The sequence below is a fragment of the Cebidichthys violaceus genome, unplaced genomic scaffold (assembly GCF_023349555.1).
Source record: "Cebidichthys violaceus isolate CVI_PGR_0920_01 unplaced genomic scaffold, fCebVio1.0.p SCAF_14, whole genome shotgun sequence".
NCBI lineage: Eukaryota > Metazoa > Chordata > Actinopteri > Perciformes > Stichaeidae > Cebidichthys > Cebidichthys violaceus.
Window position 1 is genome coordinate 16,007,259 of NW_027176307.1, and position 14,765 is coordinate 16,022,023.

Genomic DNA, 14,765 nt, shown 5'->3' on the forward strand with positions numbered 1-14,765 from the left:
TTATACAGAGCTATGCTAGCGGACATTGACGTCATTACTGTGCGTTGTCCCGACGGTGTCTCATCCTTGTGACGTCGTCCGTGTGACGGACGTGAAACACGGAAGTAAACAAAAGTCCAAAAAGTAGCTTGACGTCGCAGCTTCTCTGCGTTAAACATGTCTGTTTCTACCCCGAGACAGACGTTCTCTAACCCGGTAAGACTCCGTCCGTGTTCGTCTCGTGTCCGGTTGTTGTCATTCTCCCGTTTTCATTGTAAACATTAACGTTAAATTAACTTCTTACCGAACATTTACCTGCTTATCAGGCGAGCTAGCACCCGAGCTAACCGCTCAGTTTAGTTTGTATCTCATAGTAATGAATACGTAATGAGTCGTATGACGTGTTTAACATGATATACATAAATACATGTATATCTAATCCGTTAAATACATTTATAGCAGTAAAATGTTCCTTGAGTTTCGTTTCTCACCGCACTTCCGCCCAACTACGTCATACTGTTTAATTTTTAATAAAGTTTGTCTTATTAAAGAGCCTCTTTACAGTCTCTGTAGCGACGTGTTTAAGTAGTTTAGCTGGTAAACATTAAGACATTGATAAATATAATAGTTACTGATGTCAATAGAAGACACTACTGTAGATACTATAAATCTATACTATATATATATATATATATATATATAGTATCTATATATAGATACTATATATATATATATATATATATATAGTATCTATATATAGAATATAGATCTATAGTAGATATATATATATAGATACTATAGATCTATATGATATATATAGATACTATAGATCTAGTATCTATATATCTATAGTATCTATAGATAGAATACTATATATATATATATATATATAGTATCTATATATAACTATATATAGATACTATAGATATATATAATATATATATATATATATAGATACTATAGATCTATAGTATCTATATATATGTATATAGATGTATAGTATCTATATAGATACTATATATATATAGATATATATAGTATCTATATATATATATATATATATACTATATATATATAGATATATATAGTATCTATATATATATATATATATATATATATAGAGATACTATAGATATATATAGAATATTTATCTATAGTAAGATTCTATAGATAAATTAAGTCGTGAAGATTCTTATTCTTATTACTTTTTTAAATTTTATTTAAAATTGTAAAGAACAATAACTCAAAAAACAGTCTTAGACAGAAAATGGTATATCTTAAATCTGAAAATTGATTAATATTTATTGTTCCCCCCCCCCCCCCCCCCCCCCACAAGGCGGTTCCCTTTGCTGGGACCATCCTGGGCGGTCTGCTGCCGGGGGAGATGGTTCTCATTCAAGGCTCCGTGCCGTCTGGTGCCGACAGGTGAGGACAGTGTAGAACCTCTTAGATCTACCTGTTATGACATCATCACTGACAGGTGAGGACAGTATAGAACCTCTTAGATCTACCTGTTATCATGACATCATCACTGACAGGTGAGGACAGTGTAGAACCTCTTAAATCTACCTGTTATGACATCATCACTGACAGGTGAGGACAGTGTAGAACCTCTTAGATCTACCTGTTATCATGACATCATCACTGACAGGTGAGGACTGTGTAGAACCTCTTAGATCTACCTGTGTTCCAGGTTCCAGGTGGACTTGACGTGCGGCAGCAGCGTGAAGCCGAGGGCCGACGTGGCGTTTCACTTCAACCCGAGGTTCAAGAAGTCTCCGTGTGTCGTCTGTAACTCTCTGCAGAAGGAACGCTGGAGCAGAGAGGAGATCCAGAACCAGAACCCGTTCACTGTCGGGGAGACCTTTGAGCTCATCGTCCTCGTCCAGGAGGACTCGTATAAGGTCTGAGACGACGTGGAGTACAGTATGAAGTACTACATGTACCTCTGAGTAGGAGGAGTTTGTACTTGTGATGGAGTATCTTTAGACGGTTTCTGCTGTGTTTACTGTAGTAACGTATGTTGGTGTACTTGGTGCTGCAGGTGGCGGTGAACGGAGCTCACCTGTTGGAGTTCAGACACAGAGTGGATCTGGAGCGAGTGGACACGTTGTGTGTTTCTGGGAAGGTTGAAGTGGAAGCTGTTGGAATCCTGCCGAGCCTCGTGAGTGAAGAAGAGGAACCGCTGAGCTTCTTCTTCATGTGATCGGACGTGTGATGAAGAGGAATGACTTGTTGTTGTTGTTGTTTTAGAGCGAAGTTTCTTCTGTGGCCTGTCTGACCAATCAGGAACAAGCAGAGATGAACCAGAAACTCCATCAGACAGTTAGTTCTTCATTAACTTTCCGTCAACATACAGAAACAGTTTGATCATTCATCAGATATATAGGCGTTATGTGTACACACACATATATATATATATATATATATATATATATATATATATATATATATGTGTGTGTTTTCCACAAGGAGAAGCGTGAACTCAGAACAACAGAGACTACCATGGAGCCCTGCGGAACCCCGGTGACATTATCTCAGTTATCAGTTAATAACATGAGAACGTTTTGTTTTTATGTTACAGACAATAATCTCTTCTCCGGGTGACTTGGTGAGTTTTGCTGTTGCGTGATGGTTGTTATGGAAGCTTTATTATACAAATGTAAACTTTAAAATGTTTAAAAATATTAATAAGATTCAGTTTTCCCGTTTTCAGATTAAGGAATGAACCCACCGTTGTAGGTGTTGTAGTTTCTGATGAGATCTTGTGTTTTTGTACACAGAGTGTTCCCTTCAGAGGAGAGCTGGTTAACGGACTGAGCGCTGGACGCAGCATCACCGTCAAAGGACAGACCAATCAGAACGCAGAGAGGTGAACGGACCAACATCCTGAATGTTTAGCAAAAGAGACAAAAATAAGTTTCTACAAAACAAGTGAAGCGATCCTGAATATGTCTGTTTTCTGCTGTAACCTGAACACGTATTCATCTTCTGTGGTTCAGCTTCTCTGTGGACCTGCGAGTGTCCGGCAGCAGCGACATTGCTCTTCATCTGAACCCTCGTCGTCCGGCAGCAGCGACATTGCTCTTCATCTGAACCCTCGTCTGAACAAAGAGGTCTTCGTCAGGAACTCCTTCCTGTCTGAGTGCTGGGGCCCCGAGGAGAGGAAGCTGGGCTCCTCCTTCCCCTTCAGCAGGGGCCGATACTTTGAGGTACAACACCAAGGTTCTATTTATAGAAGCGTAAAATGTCCTTCATCTTCCTGATGATGTGGTGCTTCCTGTCTGTTGTGATGTCATGAAAACATCTGTAAACAATACATTTAGTTTCTATTGGCGTAAACATCTGCGTCCCCCAGAGCTCCGCTCGCGTATGTACATGATTAATATCAACGTCTACGCTGATGACACACATCTATACATCAGCATTGACTTGAACAGCTTATGTTGGTGAGTTTATGTGACCTCATCAAAATGTTTACGTTTGCTTCAGCATCATAGTGACATATTTAGACCGGTTTACCAAAAGACATCTTTTACTAATAAAGGTTTTTATTTACTTACAAACATCTCCTACACTTTTTAATTTCAAAATAAGTGTTTCATGGTTTTAAATCACTTGATAAGTGGATTGTAACAGCGCTGTATGAATAAACATAATGAATGTTCGTTTCTCTGCAGATGATCATCCGTTGTGAGTCTCATCAGTTCAGAGTCGCCGTCAACGGGCTCCACCTAGTGGACTACAAACACCGGGTCCAGGACCTGAACCGGGTCTCCCAGCTGGAGGTCCTGGGGGACGTCACGCTGCTGGACGTCAAGATCCTCTAACGGACTCTCCAGAGCCTCGCTCACTTATTGCAGGATGTGAAATGTATAAACGTGTCACATGATGTCATCATTTACAACCTACAGCAGCGTCAGACGTTAACTAACCCTGTATTGATATGAAGTAAAACAACGTTACCAAAAACATCAGACTAATAACTAATGTACGGTTTGTTTCCTGTTCATGCACTTTGTGACCAGATCAAACTAACAATGTGAACTTCACAAACACATCAAAGCATCTTATTATGAAAGGGTACATTGTGTTTAAGTGTGTGACCGATTCATTTATGATTTCACAAAGTAAACGTTGACACTTGTGTAACGCTTCTTAATTAACGTCTGATGACACATTGCTATTCTTTATATGGAAGCTCATGAAATGCTGTGCGATGACATTTTAGGTCTTAATATGGAACGTTATGTAAAAGTAGAGCATGTTAATAACGACCAAACGTTGGTCGAGATATTAAATATAACATTCTAAATAGATTCATTCAGAAGCTCAAACGGAAAAATAAACTTTCAGAACTCAATTTAAAAAGTATTAAAGTTCATGTTTCATCTTCTAATTCAAACAACTTAAATGAATTAAAGGTAAACTTAAACTACAATAAGATTCTGTTTTAATGAAGTTATTTAATTATCTTAAACTTCTGTGAAAACAAAAAAACAACGCTGCAGCCAGATCTATATTTATAACTTTTATTATAAAACATAACTGTACATATTTGACAAAGTACCTTAACTCACCAACTAGAGCTAAAATAAATACATTCATCACATATTTACAAAAACAAGATGGCAGCCGTGTTGAACGTTTGATTTCATTACGCCGCTTCATCAAAATATTTATCTTTAATATTTGTGTAAGAGCCAATCCCAGCATGCACTGGGAGAGAGGGTTAAAGTAGTGTTTGAGTTTCTGTGAGTCTCCACCTCCGTCCTCAGAAGTCAGCGTCCAGCCTGAAGGTGTTGTCTGAGGCTCCAGACATCACGCCCATCCTCTGGTACTCGCCCACTCGCTTCTCAAAGAAGTTGGTCTTTCCCTCCAGAGAGATGTTCTCCATGAAGTCAAAGGGGTTCTCCACCCGGTAGATCTGCAGAGAACCAACGCAGAACCAAGTTCAACTCACGTTAAAGAGAAACATTTAGACCTTTAGACCCATTTGTTCTGTGAAGTCTAGAGTTCCTCTACAGGTGAGTTACAGGTGGACCCTAAAGGTGTGTTACAGGTGGACCCTACAGGTGAGTTACAGGTGGACCCTAAAGGTGTGTTACAGGTGGACCCTAAAGGTGTGTTACAGGTGGACTCTACAGGTGAGTTACAGGTGGACCCTACAGGTGAGTTACAGGTGTCAGGTCTGTTCAGACCAGCGTCTGTGTCGTGCTGCTGTCGTTCTGTCAGTGAACCACTCGTCCTCCAATCAGAACGTCTCAGCAGCACTCAGCCCCCATCATTGGCTGAGGTCCGTACCCCTGCGCTTCTCATCACCACAGACCTGACCCCGTGGTCCACTGGGAGCCGTGGTTCGGTTTGGACCCTCTTACCTTCGTGAAGCCGAGCTCCAGCATCAGTCTGTCGGCCACAAACTCGATGTACCGCTTCATCAGCTCCCCGTTCATCCCGATCAGCTTCACCGGCAGAGCCTCCGTCAGGAACTCCTGAGAGAGAAACCAGAACACGTGTTAAACCCACCAGTGAAACCGGTTCAACCGGAGCACAGAAACCACAACGTGTCCACAGACCTGCTCGATCTCCACCGCGTTCCGGATGATCTTGGTGACTTTTTCTGCCGACGGTTTGTTCACCAGATGTTTGAACATCAGACAAGCAAAGTCACAGTGGAGCCCCTGAAACCAGCAACAGACCAGTCAGGACACAGTCAGACCAGCACCACACAGTGAGACCAGCACCACAGAGTGAGACCAGCACCACTGACCTCGTCTCTGCTGATGAGCTCGTTGGAGAAGGTCAGGCCGGGCATCAGGCCTCTCTTCTTCAGCCAGAAGATGGCGGCGAAGGAACCAGAGAAGAAGATTCCCTCCACGGCAGAGAAGGCCACCACACGTTCTCCTGGAGGAACCACAGAGTGAGGATCAACACCGGATACCGGATCAGTACCAGATACCGGACCAGAGAGCAGGTCTTACCATAGTTGGCGTCCTTGTTGCCGATCCAGTTGATCGCCCAGTCGGCCTTCTTCTTCACACACGGCAGAGTCTCAATGGCGTTGAACAGGTATTCTCTAAGGGTCAATGAACGCACCGTCAGACACAGAACAGTAGAGTCCAGTACCAGACCAGTAGAGTCTACCTAGAGACCAGTTGAGTCTAGTACCAGAGTCTAGTTAGAGATCAGTAGAGTCTAGTACCAGAGTCTAGTTAGAGACCAGTAGAGTCTAGTACCAGAGTCTAGTTAGAGACCAGTAGAGTCTACCTAGAAACCAGTTGAGTCCAGTAGAGTCCAGTTAGAGACCAGTAGAGTCTAGCTAGAGTCCAGTAGAGTCTAGTACCAGAGTCTAGCTAGAGTCCAGTAGAGTCTAGCTAGAGTCCAGTAGAGTCTAGTTAGAGTCCAGTAGAGTCTAGTTAGAGACCAGTAGAGTCCAGCTAGAGACCAGTAGAGTCTAGCACCAGGACCAGGGCTCTGGTGGTCTCACCTCTCAGTGGGCTCCTTGATGTAGGTGTTGATGAGGAGGCTGTACATCTCTGAGTGGATGTTCTCCATGGCGATCTGGAACCCGTAGAAGCAGCGAGCCTCCGTCACCTGGACCTCCTGAGTGAAGCGCTCCACCTGGTGGTCACGCGGAGAACACCGTGAGGAGACGCTTTAACCACGCTAACATCTAGACTTTACACCAACAGCTGGTCTGAGAGCAGCTCACCAGGTTCTCGTTGACGATGCCGTCGCTGGCGGCAAAGAAGGCCAACACGTGAGAGATGAAGAACCTCTCCTCGTCCTTCAGAGACTCCCAGTGCTGCAGGTCTTTGGACAGATCCACCTGGACACAGACAGGAAGTGAGCGCGGCATCATCATCAAACACCAGGAGGCCATGCCCACACACACTCGTCTCCACGGTTACCTCTTCCGCGGTCCAGAAGGAGGCCTCGGCCTTCTTATACATCTGCCAGATGTCGTGGTACTGGATGGGGAAGATGACGAAGCGACGGGGGTTGTTCTTCAGAAGAGGCTCCTCTTCATCAGGGCTGCTCTTCTTCACGGCTTCAGACTGAGAGAACACACACACACACACACACACACACACACACACACACATTACTGATGTTTAAAGGGATAAATAATGTGTCAATAATGTGTGTTGTCATCCTCTAGATTAATGTTCATCTATAATATAATATATTAGGGTTAACTGCAGATACAATACCAACAAATATGAATTATGTATAACTATACATTTTAGCTGCTAGCAGTGAATAAACAAACACATTTGTTGGAGAAACTAAAAAGGAACAGCTGATCGATTACAGGAACAGCTGATCGATCACGTTTTTGGCGCCAGAACCGAGACTTTAGGCGCCTCGTGATCAAAACAACCCAAACCCAGTAATAATGAGTTGAACATAATGTGACTGTTAATGAGAAGAAGAAAGTCTCAGTACATCCGGGTCTCACTCACCGCGTCACTGAAGATTTTTCGCGCGGTTTTTGAAGCCAAGATGCGGCTCGCGCTCAGACTCGGTGGCTGAAAGACGAAGAAGAAATCCTCCGTCAACAAACATGTACTTTATACACACAACGAATACTTGTACGGGCTGAACTACACATTAAAACACAAGTGAGGAGAACATGGCCGCCGGTCAGACTTCCAGCGGACATTGAACCGTTGAGGTGTTGTCTCTCACCGTGTTCTCTTTGTCCAGAGACATGACGTCCATCTGGCCGCTGAGGGACTTCTCGTTCTTCACACGAAGAGGACTGCGAGCAGAAGACATGTTGAATAAAAGATAAGTTAAGTAATTAAAAGTGTATAAAACCAGGAGGAGGAGAAACTAAGAGCAGCCGACACGGAGACGAAGAGCGGAGAGACTGAAGCGGCTCCTCTCGTCCGCTCCGCCTCCTTTATCCGAATATTGGCGCTAGAACGCAGCCGGCCAATAGGAACGCAGCACGTGACCGGCTCTTTAAAGTGAACGCTGTGGACGGAGCCAATCAGGTGGCGAAGCGGCGCTCACGTGACGCCCGACCAGCTGCGGGAAAGTAAAAAAAAACAAAAAAACTGCTTTGTTTGTGCGGAGTTTACGAATCTGAACGAAAGAGACGTTACGCAACTATTTAAATTATGTCTGACATTTATTTTATTTTATTAGTTTCATTGTGTTATAATACATGTGTGACATCATGTATTGAGTTAATTTATGGTTTGTTTTATTGTTTGTTTACTGTAATAAAAGCGTTGTCACCTAAATTAAGCGCCAAAATAATATTTCACGTCACCCCGACAAAAGAAACACGGATTTAACGGTAGAATAATTGTGTATTTGTGTCTTGTATTAACTGAACGTGTTGCACCTTGAATCCGTTCAGGTTTCTGGCTCTAAAACAAGTTTTATCTTCTTTTTTACATCTAAATTCAGACGTTTTTAAGAAGATTTCCTCCCTTTAAGAGAATCTGATCTGACGCAACAACTACTTCCTGGTTGCCGCCGAAGCGAGAGCGCTGATTGGCTGAAGACTTCTTCTTCTTCGTTGGGTTTTACGGCAGCCGGCAGACGTTATGTCGCATTGCTGCCACCTACTGGATCTGGACCATTTTAATACTAGATTCTTTTTACTAAACAGCCACATTATTCCTTTATTCCACACTTCAAAATATTCCTTACTGATATTTATATTAAGAAATATTCATATTAAAAAAATAGACAAGTAGCAAAACCACAGTATTAAAAAAACTTGTATTATGTATTCATATTGTTCATTCAAACTTTAATATTTGTGTGTGATGTCACGTGTTTATTGGCTCAGTTCTGTTTTTTACCGATGCCGCCATTTTTGTATTTACTGTAATATAAAGGCGTGTTCATCGGGATAATTTAGCGGCAAAAATCATTTTACACATCATTTTTATATTTGTATTATATTATATATTTTAATATATAATGATTATTATTAAATATAATAATATATAATAAAATAAAAAATAATATAATTTTTTAATGTATTATATATTATTATATTTTTAGATTTGAGAACTTGAACTCACATGAACAGGTTTTAGCCTAAACAGTGTGAAACAAAAAGAACACATCCGGGTATCTTCTAACGGTTTTCTAGCCGACACTGATGTCATAAAGAGATATTTAGAGGCTGAATTGTTGTTTGTGATTATGAGAATCTGATCTACCTTTCATTCGAGGTTTCTGTCTCTTCTTCTCCTCTAAAACCCATGGCGCTAAACGGGCCGAGCGGAATGACATCAGCTGTTTCCGGTATGGAGAGCTCGGCTCTGATTGGCTGCTTGAGAAGACAACGACACAGCCGTGAATGTAGGTCAAGAGGAGGAGTCGCCCCCTAGCGACAGGAAGGGGTTAATAAAATAAAATTCAATTCAATTCAATTCAATTCAATTCAATTAAAAAAAAATTGGTTTGTTAACCACAATATTTATATAAAACACAAATAAAATACATATGACAATAAAAGACCTGTACATTTTTATTTTACTGTATTCTAATGGAAGAAAAAAAGTTTGAGGTACTATACTTGAGTATTTCTAGTTAATTTTATTTAATACTTTAGTATATTTTACTCCATTAAATTCATCCAACTTGAGTTACGAGTTCTTTATCAGATTTAGATAATAATGCAAAATATAAATCAACAACTAAAATCTGTTGTATTATTACAGATTAAGGAAAGACTTTCTCGATACATAAAGTATCTCTCTTAATGCATTAAACCTCATGAATACTTTTACTTTTGTTACTTTGAGTATACCTTGATTATATGATATATATATATATATATATATATATATATATATATATATATACATATATATATATATATATATAGTCTCGCATGTTCTAAAATCCAGCTGCAGTACTTCTTCCCGCCTCACGGTGTCCCTGTTGCTCTACTTTTTCTGTTCTTTATTTATATGTTTTATTCTTTAATTCATTTTCTTTTGGCTTCAGCTGAATGTCGGTCAGTAAGGCAAGTGGGCGGGTACCTCACCGGCCAATCACGCGCCCTCCTCACTTTCCCGGCACAACGTCCCCCCCCCCCCCCCCCCCCCCCCCCGAGCTCTTCCTCCTGATTGGATGACCGCTGTTACCGGGTGGCGCGAGGAGAGAGGGACAGAGCTGCGGTTGCGTAACAGCGCCGCTGTCGTCGAGCAGAAACTTCCTCCAGAAACACAAAGTTATCATTGTTTTTATGAAACATTTTTTATTTATTTTGTATTCCTTATTTTATTTTTTATTTTATTTATTTAGTTTTTTATTTATTTATTATTCCTTATTTTATTTTTTATTTTATTTATTTTGTTTTCTATTTATTTTGTATTACTTATTTTATTTTTATTCTATTCTTATTGACTGTCTCACTGATCTTTGTTATTGTTATTATTACCTGAAACTCATAATTTAAAATGTCTAATCAAAATGTCCATATAGTTATACATGTTATGTAGTACCTGTTGTACATTTGTAATACCTGTAGTGTAATATGTAGTACCTGTATTGTATACTTGTACTGTGTATTACCTGTACTTTATATTTGCACTGTGTATTACCTGTACTGTATACTTGTAATGTGTAGTACCTGTACTGTATACTTCTAATATGCATTATCTGTTCTGTATACTTGTATTGTATACTTGTACTACATTCACTGTATACTTAAAAAGTTAAGAAATTGTGTGAGATCCTCGATGTCTTTGAGTTCAGTATTGAGCTGGACTGTTAGTTAGCCTAGCTTAGCATAAAGCTAACAACTCAAATTATGTTTTTTATATTTCTGTTTGTTACAAATGAAACAAGATAAATCAATAAAGATAATCAGGAGCTTCAGATGTGTTTTTGTGCTTTCTACCAGTCTTTATGCTAAGCTAAGCTAACTACATTCTGCTTTCTACCAGTCTTTATGCTAAGGTAAGCTAACTACATTCTGCTTTCTACCAGTCTTTATGCTCAGCTAAGCTAACTACATTCTACTTTCTACCTGTCTTTATGCTAAGCTAACTACATTCTGCTTTCTACCAGTCTTTATGCTAAGCTAACTACATTCTGCTTTCTACCAGTCTTTATGCTAAGCTAACTACATTCTGCTTTCTACCAGTCTTTATGCTAAGCTAACTACATTCTGCTTTCTACCTGTCTTTATGCTAAGCTAACTACATTCTGTAGTACATCCTTCCTTTGGATAATTTACTCTAAACAAACCTAAAAGTAAAACAAAATGTCTCTTGATAAAAGTGAGAAAGACAACAACATGTTCGTGGTAACGTTTTATTATAAAAGTCGTATTCTTCACCATCGCTTACAGGCAAACGTCCAGAAATGAGGATTATTCCGATATAAGCCTTTATTATTAAGAATAACATTTAATAACGAGGTATTTTTCTTACTGGCTACGCTAGGGGACAAATCAAGCTATCAAAAAACAAAAACAGCACTTTGTCCTCAACAAATGTTTTATTAAATAATAATTAAAACGTGTAAAGCAGAGAATCGTAGGTAGTATCACAGTGAGGAATACTGTCACCTGACATCTTTAAAATATCAATAAATGCAGATTGGAATACACGTCAACATTCAATATAGATATCAATATATTTACAATATATTTACAGTCACAAATGAACAGAAGTCGGCTAACAATAGAAGCACGATATACGGAGGCTTTGGCAAAATAATAATAAAAAAGAGTGCATATTAATATTAATACATTTAGCTAAACGTGACATTTACACATGAAGTAAACATGATAATACAAAAACAAAGAAATCCAGTGCAATGTCAGGTTTCTGTTTGTTTCTGTCCATGGATGAATAGCAGCCTGTCACCTTCGTCACCTTCCTCCTCCTCCTCCTCCTCCTCCTCCTCCTCCTCCTCTGGTGAGTTGGTTGGGAATAAAATGTCCTGAGCAGAATGAGACGCTCGCTCGGCCCTCCGGCTCCGTCTGCGTCGCTTCAACTTCGGAACACCTTCATCTCCATCTTCATCATTTTTACTTTTTAATTACTGTGGCATGAAGTTCACTTTATTCTGAAAACTGTGGCGGTAAATTAAGAGTTTTGAAATGCATCAAAACAGTAAACAAGAGTTCAGATGTGTTCATGTGTTCAGTTGGAATATGAAGTAAAATGAAGTAGAACAACTTTAAAATGTGGAAACTTCTGGGTCGATTTGGTCAAACTAAAGCTGAACTAAAACTTACATCCAGCTACTAAAACGTTAACTTTTGACAAATCTGCGGGACTTCCAAGCTCTATGCTAACGTTAGCATGCTAACTGTACAGATGGCAGCATATTAAATTTGGCAAACTAGCTAATCATTAACGTACTAAATGGTAGCGTGGGCATGCTAACTTTTAGCTAGTTAAAAATGCTAAACATCAGCATGTTGCATGACATGTAAACATTATCATGCTAATATGCTAACTGTACAGATGTCAGCATATTAAAGTTGGCTAACGAGCTAAGCGTTATGCTAACTGTGAGCTTGTTAACACGCTAAACATCAGTGTGTTGACGTAGCATGACATGTAAACATGTTAATGTGCTAACGTTAGCATTCAGCTCAAAGTACAGCTGAGATGTCCCACTCAGGCCACCGTACAGAAGACAAGCCCTCTTGATTTAGATAACATAAGCTTTCCTCTATTGTAATGAGCGCTTCAGCCTCAGGGGGCGCCGGTGAGTGCGTAGCGCCGTCTTCATGCCTCAGTAACCCGTTGAAAATGAAGCAGACGTAGACGCAGCCGGAGCTCAGCGACGTCTTCACTTTGTTTAACCAGCAGAGTTTTGATTTGTAGAAAAAAGATCCTCCAGATATGGAGCTGATTGACAGTCACAGTTTTAAGCCCCGCCCTCAATGGGGAGGGGGGGTGTCCTGAGTCGCCCCGTCAGTTGGCAGTGGAGACCAGCACGCCGACAGGAAGTGCGGGGCCCCCGTTTCGGCCCTTGGGCAGGGCCACTTTGTGGAGGTCCCGGGTCTCGGCGGGCCACGACGACGCCCTCTTGGCGGTCATGTGACGGCGGGCGTGTTTGGTCAGGTGATCGCTGCGCATGAAGCGCCGATCGCACACGCTGCACACAAACTTCTTCTCTCCGGTGTGAGTACGGCGGTGACGGGAGAGCTCATCAGAGCGAGCAAACTTCTTATCACAGCCCTCCCAGTGACAGCTGAACGGCTTCTCACCTGAGGAAGAGGAGGAGGAGGAGGAGGAGAGAGGAGAGGAGGAGAGAGGAGAGGAGGAGGAGGAGAGAGGGGAGGAGAGGAGGAGAGAGGAGAGGAGAGGAGGAGAGGAGGAGGAGAGGAGGATGAGAGGAGAGGAGGAGGAGGAGGAAAGGAGGAAGAGGAGGAGAGGGAGGAGAGGAGGAGGAGGAGAGGAGAGGAGGAAGAGGAGGAGGAGGAGAGGGAGGAGAGGAGAGGAGGAAGAGGAGAAGAGGGAGGAGAGGAGAGGAGGAGGAGAGGAGGAGAGGGAGGAGGAGAGGAGAGGAGAGGAGGAGGAGAGGAGCAGGAGGAGGAGAGGAGGAGGAGAGAAGGAGAAGAGGAGAGGAGGAAGAGGAGGAGAGGGAGGGGAGGAGAAGAGGAGGAGGAGAGGGAGGAGGAGAGGAGAGGAGGAAGAGGAGAGGGAGGGGAGGAGAGGAGAGGGGAGGAGGAGGAGAGGAGGAGGAGGAGAGGAGGAGGAGAGGGAGGAGAGGGAGTAGAGGAGAGGAGAGGAGGAAGAGGACGAGGAGTAGAGGAGGAGGAGGAGGAGGAGAGGAGAGGAGGACGAGGAGGAGAGGAGGAGGAGAGCAGAGGAGGAGGAGAGGGAGGAGAGGAGGAAGAGGAGGAGGAGTAGAGGAGAGGAGGAGGAGGAGGATCGTTTAGAGTTATTTCATAGTCTCTACTCTTTTAGTTTATTTTATCTCAGTGACTTTTATTCACATTTTTTATCATTTTATTGTTGTAATCTTAAATCTATTGTTTTATTTTGTATGCATGTTTGTTTGAATAACATCAATAAAGTTGTGACAAAAAACAAGTTTAACTGTAAATAATGTTCATGTTTCTGTGTCACTGCTAAGATGTATTTATTTTATGGATGAGTAGTTATTCAGTTTTATTTTTGAAGGCTCTTTGATCACAACGTAAACATGGTGATGTCATCACTTATTGATCAATCATCAAACAGCCTGAAGCATTAGCATGCTAACACGCTAGGCTAAAGATGGTGAACGTTAAACCGGCTTGATGTCATCGTGTTGTCCTCACGTTTGTAGCTTCGTGGTGTGTCTTAGTGGACAGAGTAAACAGGAAGTGACATCATGTCTCACCTGTGTGTGTGCGCAGGTGAGCCTTCAGGTGGGAGCTCTTGAAGTAGGTCTTCTTGCAGCCGGGGAAGTTGCAGACGTAGTTTCGTCTGCGGGAGAAGTCGGCCTGCGAGGCGCCGCCGCCGCTCGCCCCCGTCGGCATGTAAACGGGGGCCGGCGCCAGGGGGAGGAGCTTAGTGTTGCCCAACGTCATGATCTGGGTCTGTTGGCCCTGCGTCGCCTGGGGGACCACGAACATCACGGTCCCCTGAGGCACTGGGGAGCCCACCAGGTGAGTCTGCATCTGAACCGGAGCCTGGACGAAGGCGGAGATCATACCCGTCCGGCTGCTCACTGGGAAAACCTGGCAGAGGACCGGAGAGGAGGAGACCGGAGAGGAGGAGATCGGGGAGGAGGAGGAGCGAGGAGGAGGAGGAGGGCCGGCCTTCTCCTCAGGAAGAGTCTCTGGAGGCTGA

General features: G+C 42.2%; 3 protein-coding genes and 1 non-coding gene across 4 annotated transcripts in view; 1 reads left to right on the plus strand and 3 right to left on the minus strand.

Moving 5' to 3' along the window:
• Positions 1–84: 84 nt before the first annotated feature.
• LOC137871346 (galectin-8-like) lies at positions 85–4,126 on the plus strand. The gene is made up of 10 exons (XM_068709138.1): positions 85–195; positions 1,316–1,404; positions 1,673–1,883; positions 2,024–2,143; positions 2,233–2,304; positions 2,564–2,590; positions 2,763–2,851; positions 2,982–3,002; positions 3,044–3,191; positions 3,660–4,126. The coding sequence occupies exons 1-10, from the start codon at positions 157–159 to the stop codon at positions 3,807–3,809; spliced, it is 966 nt and encodes a 321-aa protein (XP_068565239.1). The 5' UTR covers positions 85–156; the 3' UTR covers positions 3,810–4,126.
• Positions 4,127–4,497: 371 nt separating this feature from the next.
• Positions 4,498–9,236, minus strand: LOC137871340 (ribonucleoside-diphosphate reductase subunit M2-like). Its single transcript, XM_068709129.1, has 11 exons — positions 9,171–9,236; positions 7,672–7,744; positions 7,446–7,511; positions 6,891–7,037; positions 6,692–6,808; positions 6,467–6,600; positions 5,961–6,055; positions 5,750–5,883; positions 5,556–5,660; positions 5,358–5,471; positions 4,498–4,906 (listed from the first exon to the last, which is right to left on the minus strand). The coding sequence occupies exons 1-11, from the start codon at positions 9,212–9,214 to the stop codon at positions 4,754–4,756; spliced, it is 1,182 nt and encodes a 393-aa protein (XP_068565230.1). The 5' UTR covers positions 9,215–9,236; the 3' UTR covers positions 4,498–4,753.
• Positions 5,170–5,307, minus strand: LOC137871433 (small nucleolar RNA SNORD94). Its single transcript, XR_011102803.1, has one exon. It is a non-coding gene; the product is annotated as a small nucleolar RNA SNORD94 (small nucleolar RNA).
• A 2,027-nt stretch (positions 9,237–11,263) lies between the features above and the next one.
• Positions 11,264–14,765, minus strand: part of LOC137871339 (Krueppel-like factor 11) — a 7,410-nt gene continuing 3,908 nt past the window's right edge. The window contains 4 exon segments of the mRNA XM_068709128.1: positions 11,264–12,933; positions 12,935–12,977; positions 12,980–13,192; positions 14,314–14,765. The exon segment at positions 14,314–14,765 is cut by the window's right edge and continues 287 nt beyond it. Of these exon segments, the coding sequence (XP_068565229.1) occupies positions 12,897–12,933; positions 12,935–12,977; positions 12,980–13,192; positions 14,314–14,765 (745 nt within the window). The 3' untranslated portion in view covers positions 11,264–12,896.